At 62.1% G+C, this 13,785-nt stretch overlaps 1 protein-coding gene across 1 annotated transcript in view; it reads right to left on the bottom strand.

Annotated features, from left to right (window-relative positions):
* Window positions 1-2,024: 2,024 nt before the first annotated feature.
* The window catches only part of SLC7A5 (solute carrier family 7 member 5), a 33,020-nt gene continuing 21,259 nt past the window's right edge, over window positions 2,025-13,785 (bottom strand). Inside the window, 8 exon segments of the mRNA XM_032613472.1 lie at window positions 2,025-5,081; window positions 6,153-6,330; window positions 7,933-8,082; window positions 8,643-8,739; window positions 9,151-9,254; window positions 9,708-9,831; window positions 10,221-10,265; window positions 10,708-10,813. Coding sequence (XP_032469363.1) covers window positions 5,026-5,081; window positions 6,153-6,330; window positions 7,933-8,082; window positions 8,643-8,739; window positions 9,151-9,254; window positions 9,708-9,831; window positions 10,221-10,265; window positions 10,708-10,813 — 860 coding nt within the window. The 3' untranslated portion in view covers window positions 2,025-5,025.

Genomic DNA, 13,785 nt, shown 5'->3' on the forward strand with positions numbered 1-13,785 from the left:
GACCACGACGTGGGCAGGGCCAGACCCACGCCGACTTTGGGCCCCAGAGCCCTCCTTCGGGGAGGGGGCGAGGGTAAGAGCCCGTCTGGGGGCCACATGCCATCCTTCGACCAGCCTGCACAGAGGTCAATGAGGGAGAGTGGCTTCTGGAACCTTCTGTGCCCCTCTTTGACCCAGAGAGGATGTGTTCTCCGGTGAAACGGAGAGACAGGTTCTGTGAAGATCTGATCACCCGGGGTGTTGGTGTGACCTAGGCGTTTAAGTTTAATCACCGTTGAGTTCCCACTTGCAGAATTAAGTCACCCTGTGGCTGGAGAACAAAGATCTGGGTCTTGCCAGACTCTGGGCCCCAAGAAGTAACGAGTGCAGCTCGGGGCCTGTGTGGCGTGGCCGGGCACACGAAGAAATTGGGGAGCAGTTTCTGGCAGGAGGGTGAAGGGTTCTGGGGCCCCAAGGGAGGCTGGTAGCCTGGCGCAGCCCCACGAGTGCAGAGGGTGCCTTTGGGGATGAGGATGTGCTGCTCTCCTGGGCCTCGGGCCACCCCCTTCACCATCTTGGAGGCCATGGAAGGGTCACACGTTTAGGACGCACGAAAGGGTCCTGTCCAGAGGCAGGAGCGCCAGGGAGTGCTGCTTCCTCCCCGGAGTCCTTGTAACATCACGGGGTGTCTGAGCTCTCCCACTGGGCCTGGATGTCACCCCCACCCCCTCCCACTCTGCCTGGAATCCAGTTCCGCTTGCCTGGCCCCCATCCCCAGTCTGCCGAGATCCCACGCCCTCACCGTGGTTCTGGCTAACCCCATGGGCAGGGCTGGCTCAGCGATGTCAGAGGTCCCTGCCTCGCTGCCGACAGCCTGACCCCACCGGCCGCTTCCCCAGGCAATTTCCCAAGAATTCGGGGACTACGAGAAGAGGCCTCCCCCAGCAGCCAGCATCCCACCACCTTCTTCCCCACCTTCTCCAAACAGGCTGCTCTCTCTGTGCACAGGGCTGGGCGAATGTGCCCTTGTCCCTCACCCGGAGGCATTTCTCTTCTCTCGCCCCCTCCTGCCCCAGAGGACCCTGACCAGCTCTGCTCAGGCCACACGCGGTGGGGCAGTTCATTCAGGTTGCTTTGAGACCTGTCCTTTCGTGTCCAGACCCTTTTCCGTCAGTGACCGTGAAAGGCACACTCGTTGAGGGCCAAGGAACGATCAGGATGCCAGTGCCCTTTCATGTGTCCCACCTGCTCCCATGGAGACGGAAGTAGGACTTTTAACACACTAGTCGATGCATCACGGTCTGTGCATCTTACGGAGCTGCCCCTGGGGTTTTGTTCAGCTGGTCTCCCTGGAGTAATAGGTTTTCTCCAGCAAAAAGCGAAGCTACATGGTGCTCAGGGACCCTGGGCACCCAACCCGCTGGGGGCCGCACCAGGACCTGGCCCGTGGCTGGTACTCCCTTGCCCCAAGCCCAGGGGTTGGAGTGGAAACCTCCCCAGGGGGACCCAAGGCCCCTGGTCCCAGCAGCCTGGGCTCGCTCGGCAGCTGCCGTGGATGAGCCCCCTGCCCTCGTTGAGGTTCAGGCGGCCTTCCCATCCTGGCACACCCCCGTCCCGCCACGCAAGGCCCCGCGAGGAGTGGAGTTTGCCGGCATCGAGTGAGGGCTGGCAGGGCTCTGGGCCCTGCTCCACCCGAGGCTGTGATGACTACCCTCAGGGCTGTTGTGGAAGCCTGTCCCTTCCCTCCGACCCCAAGATGGCACATGCCTCCCCCCGACCCGGTGCTGGTCCTGGCCTGGCTGTCGCCCCAAGGTCCCGACTTCAATGTCCCTCCTGAGAGGTGGACCCAAACTACCCCCCCCATCCCCTCGCCTCCTCCCTGGCCCTGAGCACCCACCTGTGGCCTCGAGGAGGCTGTTGGCAAATGAATGAACGAACGAACTGGGCAAGGAGGTGTATGATCAACCCCACCCCCCCCAACCCCGGGGAGGCACCTCCGGGAACCTCCCTACAGCCAGAACCTGGCACTGAATACAAGACAGAAAACCATCAGCAGTGCTTATAATTCTTTAGAAACAAACAACCCCCCCCACAAAACACAGAACTCCCCATCCCGAACCAGCCAAGCGTGTAACAGGTTAGCGGTTGGCAGAAGAGAGGCGTGAAGTCACACACGTCACTGCGTGACATCGTGGTGGGCGGCTGGCGTGGCTGGGACCCGTGGAGCAGCTGGGCTGCACGCCACTCCCACGATAAGCCAACACGGTGCCAACAGCATCCCTTACGCTAGTGAGACGTGAGGACGAAACAAAGCAGAACGGCTGCACACTTGTTACGCCAAAATGTGGCTTAAAAAAAAAAAAGTAACCCACGAAGGTGAACGCTCAGGACACCTGTCAGTAGTGTGGTCAGGAGTGGTCTCTGCCCCAGAACACAGACACGCCTGCCTTCTAAGGGGTGGGCGGGGCGGGCGGGGCGGGGGCCCTGGGCTGCACGGGACCCCACAGCCTCAAGAATCACAGCCTGGGCCCACAACCTGCCTTCCCACATGCTGTGGAGAGCCACGCTTCAGAACTACCTCTGACCTTTCAGTGCGTAAAGGGACCCCGTCACTCCTGCAGGGGTGGCACCACCCCACTTCCCCAAGATGCACGTGGTGGGAAGGCCACTGCAGTCTGGACAGGGACACCTGGCTCCCTGCACTCTGCCAGGTCACATCCAGAGCCAGTGGTCTGACCACGATGCGTCCTAAGTGTCGCCCCAACACCCTGGAGGGAGAGAGGCCAAAATCTGCTCAGCGGTTGCTGGACCCCCGCGGAAAGGCAGTGGGCAGTGCACCCCAGGCAGCACCCTGCCCGCCCCCTGTGCGAGGGGCTGCGGTGGCTATGGCGGCCAGTCTCCTCCTGAAGGGGCACAGTCCCACCAGGCAGGTAGTACAGCAGCTGCAGGCCCCATTTACAGGTGAGAAAACTGAGGCCCCAATACAGAAAGTCTAAAACCAGGTCTCTGACCTCCTGGATGACATTCTGCCTTCAGACGTTGGGCTGAGCCCCTAGATGCATGGTTTACAGCCCCTGGACAACTGAGTTGGTGAGGAGACTTCCGTGGACGTCGGTCCTCCTCACACGTCAGGCGCTACAGGCGGGCAGGGGTCTCCTGACCAGCACGAAGAGGGAGGGGCGGACACGTGGCCACCTCTGTTTCAGCCTCAATGCCCAGCCTGGCCCCCCACAACAAGCTGCTTGTCAGGTCTCTCTGGGCCCATCGGACCATGTGGGGCCCCGGAGCCCAGGTGGGTGGCAGTGGATGGACTGGCCACTCGGAGCTCACATGGCCCCTGGGAAATGGCTATAGCAGAGCAGTGAGGCTCAATGCCCAAGGGCTAGTCTCATCCTTCCCCTGGTGGGACGGTCAGGGGTCAGAGACCAAGGCAGAGCCGCCAGCGCCTAAGAGGGGCCTGGAGGGAGCCGATCTGACCTTTGGTGACGCTGCTCCCCAAGCTGACTCTGTGGACAGTGACAGCACAGGAAAACCAGCCGGTGGCCAAGCCAGAGGAGCTTCTGGGCCTCGGCTGCCTCCCCTGGGGAAAACGCTATGGGAACCATGAACACAAAAGCCTGCAAGCACAGCCTCTCCGGAGGGGAGGGTGGGTGTACCATGCTGGTCTCAGCGGGAGCCAGACCCCCGGAGTCAGGTGGCCTCCAGAGCAGGTGCAGTCAGAGTGCCGAGGCCTGGACTCTAGCTCCCCGAGCCTGGGACAGGTGACGGGGGCAGGGACAGCAGTGCCTTGGCCAGGAGCTGAGAGCCAGCCGCAGACAGCTGGCAGGTCTGCCGTGCAGCCCTCGAGGCCCGGGAGAGCTACCTTCCGGGAACACGGAGGAGAAGCCCGTGAGGGGTCACCGCGCCTGCTTCCAGATTTCAAGTGTGAAGCTTTCAGAAGACTAGAGCCTGGCTCCAAAACCGACGCAGAACAGACCTGCAACAGCACTGCCCACTTGCCCACCATAGGAGCTGCTGGAAGCTTCTGGCCTTTGCTCAGGCTGGTGTCCAGGGAGGGATTGTACAGTCAGGAGCCCGAAGGTGTCCTGAGTGACAGGGTCTAGCCCCCAAACTGGCCCCGATCTGCACATCCTGGTGGGAGGTCCGGGGTCTCCCAGCTGCCCCTGACTTCCGCTCGGATCCCCCTGCCCGTGGCAGGCACCAGGGCACCACTGTCGATCAGCCCAAGGCCTTTCCTTCTACAAGCCTTTCATTCAGATGTTCCTTCTTTTCTGGGGTTGGGAAGGGAGCTAACGCAGGTCTTTAAGGCAACGAGACATGAGCACGTGGGTTAGTTTCACGAAAGTCACTACATCTACGGTAACAGAGAAACGGCAAAGCCCAAGCGCATGTGTCCAGGCCACCGTCCAGAGGGTTCTCAGTGGGGGTTCTCAGAACCCCTCCGTTCTCGAGACGTGCCGGAATCTGGCGACAGGATCTGGTCCCTCTGAGGCACATTGTGCTATGGGTGGCATTAGGGGAGAAAAGACGCGCCCCCGCCCCCGCCAACACACGTTTCTTTAAAAAATAATCATCTTGGTGGTGTCGACGCGACCTAAGATTAAGTTAAAACAAAAATAATAAAGGGACTTCCCTGGCGGTCCAGTGGTTAAGACTCGGTGCTCCCAATGGAGGGGGCACAGGTTCAATCCCTGCTCGGGGAACTAAGATCCCACATGCCGCACGGCGCGGCCAAAAAAATAAAGTTAAAAAAAAGTACAAATACACAAAGGTGAGAAGGGAGAAGGCCCGATTCTGCAGGAAGCCCCGCGGCCTCCTCGGCCCAACGTTCCCGCCTCCACGCTCGAGAGGTATCCACAGACATCCGTCTTCTGGGACTAAATCCGTACCAGGGTTCACAGTGGCCCGGCCGCCACCCCGGGGGAGGGACAGTGGGGGCCCCCAGCTGAGCTGTCTGGATGATGGAACCGGAGTCGCTTTCTAAGGGGTGGGTGGTTTAAAACAATCTCTGCGTTTTCTTTCCGGCAGCTTCTCAGATCCTGTCGCTTACGTCTCCTGGGGAACCACATGCATGAGCTTCTGGCAAAGGACCGTCGTGGAAACTGCCAGGAGAAGAGCGGAGTTACTTGGGGATCCTCTGGTCCCGGGCCTGGGGGGTCAGGGCAGCAAGGGATGTGGGCTCACCCCGCCCCGTCCTGAGGTTGTAGGAGAAGCCAGAAAGCCAGAAATTTATGTGGAACCTCCCAATTTGCGTGTGTGTGGGCGCGCGCGCGTGCGCACATCGGGCCTGCAGGCCTCCTAACGGTTACGTTACTCAGGGAGGTGTGGCCAAGGATCCCAGCAACAGGCGGGTGCCGGCTCCACCCCTCATCCCGGTTCAGACCCCAGGACCATCGAGAGACGTAACTAGATGGTGGCCCCCCTGCTGGAGGCCTGTGACACCACACCCGGGCCACCGCCTGGCAGACCTCCAGGACCGGCAGCCAGCACGCCCACCGCGGACCTCAGAGGGGCTGGAACAGGCGGGTGTGCTGGCGCCCAGGAGAACCCATCACCCACAGAGCCTTCACGAGCATCACTCGGGGCAGATTTCAGAACGGAGGGGCCCTGCTCTAGGCCCTGGGTGTGTTCTGACAGCTCTTCAACAGGGACCACAGTCCGGGCTGGAGGCAAAGCTCCAGCGACATGATGGACAGCGTCCTGGGCCCCGGGCAGGTGCCCATCAGAATTCTGGGACGGCTACCCTGGGGGATTTTGAAGCCCATGCAGGAGCCTGTCACACTAACAGCGGTCTCGGCACAGGGTCCTGAACCAGGCTTGTAAATGAGCCCTGTGGCCACAGTGCAGATCCTGCTTTCTCCTCCTCAGCCGGCTGGGTTTAAGCTGGCGGCAGACGGGGATTTCGTTACTTGGCAAGAGCGGCCTGGATTTCTGGAATCCCTTGTTCTGAGACTAGCTGGTGCGCAGCTGAGCGCCTTACCCTGAAATACGTAGGCTAGGTCACCACCAGACACGCCCAGCACGGTCTGCTCGGCCAGGGCCTCACACGTCCCGACCCCGACCCCCCGCTGACCCAGGGCCGTGGGCACTGCCTGCCGCGTCACTCCTGGCCAGGCGGGCGGGGCAGACCCCAGGGCGGGTGGAGGAGGCCCGGCCTGGGGGGAGGTACTCACAGATGCCCTGCAGCAGCCACTTGGGCTTGTTTTTCCACCAGACGCCGAGGAAGTAGATAGGCAGGCCACTGAGGATGATGGTAAAGCCGATGCCACACTCCACGGGGGTCTTCCAAAAGGAGACGGCGATCAGGAACAAGCAGGCCAGGATGAACAACGCTGGGAGAGCCAGGTGGACCTGGGGAGGGGACGCAGCTGACACGGGGAGCGGGACCTCCCCGCGGGTCCTGCACCTGCGGTGTCCTGGCCAGCCCTGGGAGCACGGCGCCCTCCCTGTGCCCCTGCCAGAGCCGGCCTCGCCCTTGGGCCCACCCAGCCCCTCCCATGGACCCCCCCCCCCCCCGGACAGCCCTGCACCCAGCTTCTCCTTCCGGATCCAAAAGGGCCCGACCTCCCGGGCTGCCGCACTCGCCCTGCGGCGTCTCCAGGGTTCACTAGGGCCTGAGGCTCCCCTGGGTCGTGCTGGTCTCTTGAGAACCTTGTTCTCCGTTTACCCACCTCAGCACCCAGCGCTGGGCAGTGACTACCCAAAGCCCAGCTGGTGCTGGCGGGTGAGCTGGACCAACCAGGCTTCCCAGGTGGGGGAAGGTGGGCCCCCCTGGTTCCCACATCGCAGGGCGGGACCCCGGCCCCGCCCCTCACCACTGTCCCGTGGTGTTGGGACAATGCCTCTGGGAAGGCCGTGGCCACCCACCAATAGGCAAGGGGCACCCACCTTCTCAGTCCTTGCGGATGGACTGGACCACAGGCTGCGTGGCTGCTTGGCAGACAGCCCCACCCACACAGGGCCCAGAAGAGGAGCCACAGAGGCACCCACAGCACAGCCAGGGCCCCAGGGACACTTGTCCCCTGTCTGCACCCACCGTGCCTCCTGCCAGGCGGCCTGTCCACACCCGGAACCCGCCCTCTGTCTACACCTTGGCAAGAGACCCTGGGGTGAGCGAGGGTCCCATCAGGTCGGCCCTCATGCCTGCTCCACCCGCAGCTCCACAAGGACAGGCCTGCTCCCCACAAGCAGGGAGCAAGGCGGTCCAGGGCACTGAGGCCGCCGGGTCCCCTGGCGGAACCTGTCCAAGACAGGAAATCTGGTCCTGGCTGGCATTGCAGGACTGCTCGGTGGGCGAGGGGCCCGTGGACAGGCGCCAGCTGCTGACCACACGCCACCAGGACCGGATGAAGGGCAGGAGCTGCCGGTCGGCAGCCGCCACGCCACGGGCTCTGCCCTCTCACTCCGGCATGCCTGTCGGGGGCATAGCTGACGTGCTCACCAGGCCTCCCCAGCAGGGGTGTGATGCCCTTTTTGGAGAAACAAGGTCGCCCTTGGGCAGCTGTGCCCAGTACTGAGTTTATGAGGACACAGAAAGCCGACCTCAGGCCGGGGGCACGGTGGGCAGCCTGGTCCCGAAAAGCCTCCGTTCACTCAGGGGCAAAGTCAGAGGACGCGGCCCTCCCCAGACAAGGTGGGGCCCGTCCCCTCCGCCCACGTGCGGTCTGCTCTCGGCCACCCCGGCCGCCCGGGGCCGCAAGCTGCTTTACTTCTGCTCCTCTCCTTTCGCTAGAAGATAAGCTCTAGGAGGATTAGGTGCTGGGGGTGGGGGGTGACTATCGTGTCCTTTGACGAACCCCAGCACCTAGAATCAAACAGTCATCAACAGAACTCAAGGCTTCTCACCAGGGCCCTTGGAGAAGGGTGCCCTGAGCCCCGGTGTGCAGAGGGGACGGAGGCCCACAGAGCGACGCTGGCTGCCCGGGCACACGTGGGGACCGCGCGGACCCTCACCTTGATGGGCCGCTCCAGATCTGGCTTCTGGTAGCGGAGCCAGATCATCCCGATGATGGCCAGGGCCACACAGAGCCAGTTGAAGAAGCTGAAGAAGTTGATGACGGAGAATATGTCTTTGGAGAAGGCGTACAGCAGGGTCATGGCGCACTGCAAGCACGGGGATGGGCCGTGAGCCGCTGCCGCCGGGACACGCCTGGCGGGCGGGCTGACCGCACGCACCCACTCCCGTCTTAAAGGAAGATGTGGTCTGTGGGACACGCAGGCCCTCACGGCAAACGAAAGCGCTGATGGGGAAGGGGCCAAGGCGCCTGGATTTCAAGGAGGGGTCACAGGCCACGCACTGCCCTGTGGGGGAGGTTTGGCTTCACACGCCTCCAGGTTGTTTCTGCTTCTTGTTTCTCTCTCTCTTTTTTTAAATAACCACCATGTATTAATTTTGGAACGAGAAACAAAAAACCATCCGGCGCCCTGTGGAGTTCAGGGGAGCGTGTGGCGAAGAGCACGACGTGGAGACACACTTCGCGCTACAGCCCGTCTCACCTCCACCTCGGCCTCCGGCCCGCAGCCCGGTGACACTAGGCGGAGCCGGGACGGCGTGGCCGCTCCCCGGACTCCCTCTGCAGAGCCCCCAACGATCCCCGAGGGACACGCCCACCCTCCACCTCGCCCCGCCAGTGACCCCCGCCTCATGGAGGGCGGGGACTCACCGTGAACACGAGCGAGGGCACGGGCGTCAGCAGCTGCGGGTGGATCATGGAGAGGATGGAGGGCAGGTGGCCCTCCCTGGCGCCCACGAAGAACAGCCTGCGGACAGAGGGGAAGGCGGTCGGCCTCGGCCGAGGGACCCAGGCAGGTGGGGAGCGGACGGGGCCTGTGCTGAGGACCGGGCTCCCTGCCGTGGGCCTTGGTGTCCCCCACGGAGCCAGCTGGCAAGGGGCCCTGTCACCTCCAGCCCCCCGCAGGGCTCACGTGAACCCACGAGAGAGCCTGGACGGACACCGCAGTTGTGTCACCTCTGGGCAGGAACGTGCGTTATTTCTGTGTCACTTGAATGTTTTGACAGTTATGTTATTACTCAAAGTAACAAAAAATAGAGCTCTCCGAGAGCACGCGAGAAAGCCACACGTGGCAGCTCCCCACGCGCAGCCCCGCCCGCTCCCCCGCTCTGCCGCCAGAGCCTGAGTGACCGAGGGCGGCGGCCCTGGCGGGGCTCACCTGGAAGACGTGAAGAGGGACCCGTTGACGGAGCCAAAGCAGGACAGACCCACGAAGACGGGGATGATCCAGGACATGACGCCCAGGTGGTAGTTTCCAAAGTCCTAGACGGACGCTGAGCGTGAGCCCTGCCCCGTGACGCCCCGACTGCCCCACCTGGCCGTCCGCAGGCTCCTCACCGCCCCCCACCCCCGGGCTGGCCCACACACAATCCCCTCCCCGAGGGCTCAGTATCTATTCGGAACGTGGGACAGGCCTCTGAGGTGGGGCTGGAGGTCCGTAATGGACTCAGCCCCTCGGCTCTAAGAGCGACCATCACTGGAACCACCACAGACGTGCCAACTTAAAACTGTCCAGGGTGGTCTGGGCACCCGCGCTGCTAAAGCTCCCTGTGGTCCCCACATACAGCCAGTGCCCTGCACCCACTGGCAGGCTTGCTAAAGCACCAGCTCAACCCCTCTGAGTAGGAGCACACTTTGCAGACGAGGGGCCCGGCCTGCTTCTCATCGTGGGCTCGGAGGGCCGCGGCCGGCTCTTAGCGGCAGGTGGCATCTTACCACGGCCACAGCCTCCGACGTGAGCATCTGCTCAGGGGACAGCGTGGTGAAGTAGGCCAGGTTCGTCAGCACGTACACCAGGGTGACGATGGGGAGGGAGATGATGATGGCCAGGGGCAGGTTTCTGCAAGGACCGGGCGGGCGCATCACCAAAATGAAGCCCCCGACGGGGCCGGGCCCGTCCCTCGCTGCAGGGGAAGCGGCACGTGACCAGCAAGTAGCTGGAAGGTGGCGCTTGGGGCAGGGCAGCTGTGCAAACCTGGGCCAGCGACTCAACCCTGCCGGCCTCCACACCCCATCTGTGAAATGGACTTCCTGCCCATTCTGAGGACGAACCTCCTTCTAGATCACACGGCCCCCATGATCCTGACCCCAGGGGCCCTCCCGGAAGGCCATGCACTACTTTTGTCGGGGGCTGGGCTGAGCCCAAGGATGGGCTCTTGGATAGAACCAGGCTTCTTCCTTCTCTCAGGTGAAAATGATAAAAACACGCGTCTCTGTTCGCATACATACCTGTAGGGATTAATCATCTCCTCTGTGACAAAATTCAAGTAATTCCTAGAATTGAGAGAGCAGACTTTTATTACACGTTCCTCCCGCAGTCATCGGGAAGAAAGAACGCAGGTTCCACGGGGAGTCCGACCTGGCTGCCCTGGGCCGGTGGAGAGGGGACGCCCACACCCCCAGGGACACTCACTCCCTCCTGGTGAGCAGCTGGGGCCATGGGGGCGCCTCCTGAGATGGCGATGGTCCTGCCCCTCCCCAGCGCCACCCCCCCTGGGAAGCAGCACCGTCCCTGAGGTGTCAGCAGAGGTTTATCTCGGGGCCCCATTCTCGGGGGCAGGACACGAGCCGAGAACAGCACTGCTACGAGGGCCCCTCTGTGCTTCCTCGGGGCCCCACCCCGTAGAATTGCCCGTGGATGGCCGAGAGGTGTGGATTTCTGGACACTTTGGGGTCTGGCACATGTGCCCCAGGGCCCGGATGTTCTAGAACCTACCATCCCCCGTAGGCAAAGAGGCCGCTGTACAGGGCCAGCACGATGTTCCCCACGTCCACTTTGGTGCCTTCAAACGAGGACTTGGGGTCCAGATTGAACATGTTACCTGGCAGGGGCCAAACAGACAGATAGGGATTCTGGGTTAGAAATCGTGGCACAGAGGCCAAGCCACAAGTTCCGCAACGTTCCTGGATCAAAATACAGTAATAGACAAAAATGCAACAGATTAAATGCACCTGTGAGCCCCCAGACTCCCAGGGGCCGGGGCAGGCAGGCAGGGTGAGCGCGGTTCGGCTAGGTCTGAGGCCCCTGGCCCCGCCCACTCGAGATGGGGAGGGCAGCTCTGCAGACCCCCGGCCGGGCAGACACCCAGCGCCCATCTGTGCCTGTGGGACAGGATGCCTGGGACGGGCGGGCACCGGGGTGGGTCTGCCTTGCCTGGGCTGCAGGGCGCTGGGCGCCTCAGAGGACGCTCCCTGCAGATCTCAAGATGCGGCCCAGTCAGGGCACCTGGGCTGCGTCTCCACTCTCCCCCTTAGTGTTGGGAGCCCAGAGCTGCTAAGCGTAAGCCAGCCTTCTCGTCTGGGCACACGAGCTCCCGAAGACGACCTGGACCCGCCCTGGGATGCGGCTGCACCCGAGGGGCTGCAGCTGGTGAGGGACGGTGGGCTCAGCTCTGTTCCCTAACCCAGATGGACGTACTGGGCTCTTGGACACAGGGGGTCGGCTTCTCTGCTGACCATTTCCACCCTGAATGGCTCCAGGCGTCCTGGGCTTGTGGCTGTTATCGCTCCAACCTCTGCCCCTGCCTTCACTGGCACCTCTGCTGTGGCTCCTCTTGTGACCCAAAAGGACACCTGTCATTGGACTTAGGGCCCCCCTAACCCAGGATGATCTCAGCTCCATCCTTTCCTTAATTACACCTATAGAGACCCTTTTCCTGAATAAGGCCACATCCACCGATTCCGTTGGACATGTTTTGGGGGCCACCACTCAATCCAGTATGGTAGACGTGAAATGTGGGGGCCTTAGAAGGGTCCCTGGCTACTAGGACAGTGTCTGGCCCTTTCTGAGGCTGTTATACCATCCGTGAAATGGCCCCATAACACCCAGGCCCAGAAAGACTCGCTCCATAAGGAGGGACCAGCCTGCCAGCCAGGTGCCGACAGACACGGGCAGGGGCTCGGCCAGACTCCACGGGGTTTTCGTTCCTGGCTCCGCGGCTCTGGGTGCGGCCGTGACACAGGCCCCATGGCTCTGGATATGAGGGTCTGTGCCCCGTGCTGCCGAGAAGCACATGGTCTAGGACCCGAGGGACCAGGCTGAGACGTGACCCTGGGGCTGCTACATGGGTCACTGCCGCCCGTGGCTGGAGGATCTGCAGGTCCCTCGGGGGACGGGGGGATGGGGGGATGGAGGACGCCATGCCTTCCACAAGGGCGATGGCCTTGGTCACCCCAGGAACACAACACGGTGATGGTATGAGGAGGAGGTCGAAAAGCGGACCCATGGCAGGGAAGCTCCCATAAAACCCCGTCATTCTACCCAGCCAAAGCCTTCACTTCAAGGCAGCACTGATTTCCTCTGGCAAACACCGCGGGGGGAGGGGAGGGACCCCAAGTTCCTTTCTGGGTCCAGGTGCCCTGGATGCCTGGACTCTGCCCTGCAGGTGTGCTCAGGCGTGAGCTGGGAGAAGGACTTAGGACGCAGGAGGTCCCTTCCGCTCCCCAGATGGGGCCACGGTCTCGTGATGAGAAAAGGCTCCAGGGAGGCTGGCACCTCACCCAGCCCGCCACCCACACGTGGATCTGTGTTGGAGGCCCGGGTCCTGAGACCGCCTGGTCACAGGGTGGTCAGCAGGCTGGTGGGCGGGGGCAGTGCAGAGAGCCGGCTCAGGACAGGGCACCCCAGCACAGCACCCAGGGCCTGGCTGCTCCCCATGGAATGTTCTGGAATGTGCCTTCCTTTACATCTGTGAGGAGGGGGAGGGGCATCTGTCCCACAAGTTGGGGAAGCTGAGGCTCAGGCCACCTGCCCACAGACCTGGGTCTGGCCTCCTGAGCAGGCAGGCAGCTGTTCCCGCGACCCCAGGTCTCCAGAAGACCCTGCACCCCTACAGGGTGTCGCTGCTGCCCGTCAGGGTCTTGCAACTACTTCTGGAACATTAAAGGCCTTTCACAGCAAGGGCTCCTTACAAGTAAGGCACTTGTGATTTTCTCCTCAATCTGCACCATTTCCCCATCAGGACATACTTCGATCTCCTGCTTGTGCTTCAAGGGGAACTGCTTTTCGCACATGCTGGAAGATAGATCTTGGTGCAGCCATTAAAACTGGCTCCCAGGACTTCCCTGGTGGTGCGGTGGTTAAGAATCCGCCTGCCAATGCAGGGGACACGGGTTCGAGCCCTGGTTCGGGAAGATCCCACATGCCGCGGAGCAACTAAGCCCGTGCACCACAACTACTGAAGCCCGCACGCCTAGAACCCACGCTCCGCAACAAGAGAAGCCACCGCGATGAGAAACCTGCACGCCTCAACGAAGAGTAGCCCCCTGCGCGCCACAACTAAAAGAAAGCCCGCACGCAGCAACTAGGACCCAGTGCGGCCAAAGATAAATAAATAAATAAATATATTTTAAAAACCTGGCTCCCACCTCGAGCACGATCCTGAATTAGTGACACCGTACACACGTGTGCACGCACCATGGATACACGCACGTGCGCGTGTGGGCTAGAGACACGGCTACGCAGGAGGACGGGCTGTGCTCTTGCTGAGAATAAAATTCAAGGCTTGAAATACAGGCTGGGGTTACAGAACCACCGTTTTCAGCCCCGCGGCCTGGGAAGCCTCTGTTTTCATCAAGGGGCTCCGTGCTAACAGCTTGGAGTCCTGACGTAAACGCGTCATCGCCCTGAGACAGTGGATGGAATTCTTGCTGCAGAACGGTTATTTCCTGGATTTAGAGTGACTTTGCAGCCTCTGAAACCCCAAGAAAATACTAGCTGCTCTGGCCCAAACGCAGACTGAAGACTCTCACGGGCTCCACTGGGGGCCGCGGTAGGACAGGTGTGGCCGGGCCG

The sequence above is a fragment of the Phocoena sinus genome, chromosome 19 (assembly GCF_008692025.1).
Source record: "Phocoena sinus isolate mPhoSin1 chromosome 19, mPhoSin1.pri, whole genome shotgun sequence".
Lineage (NCBI taxonomy): Eukaryota > Metazoa > Chordata > Mammalia > Artiodactyla > Phocoenidae > Phocoena > Phocoena sinus.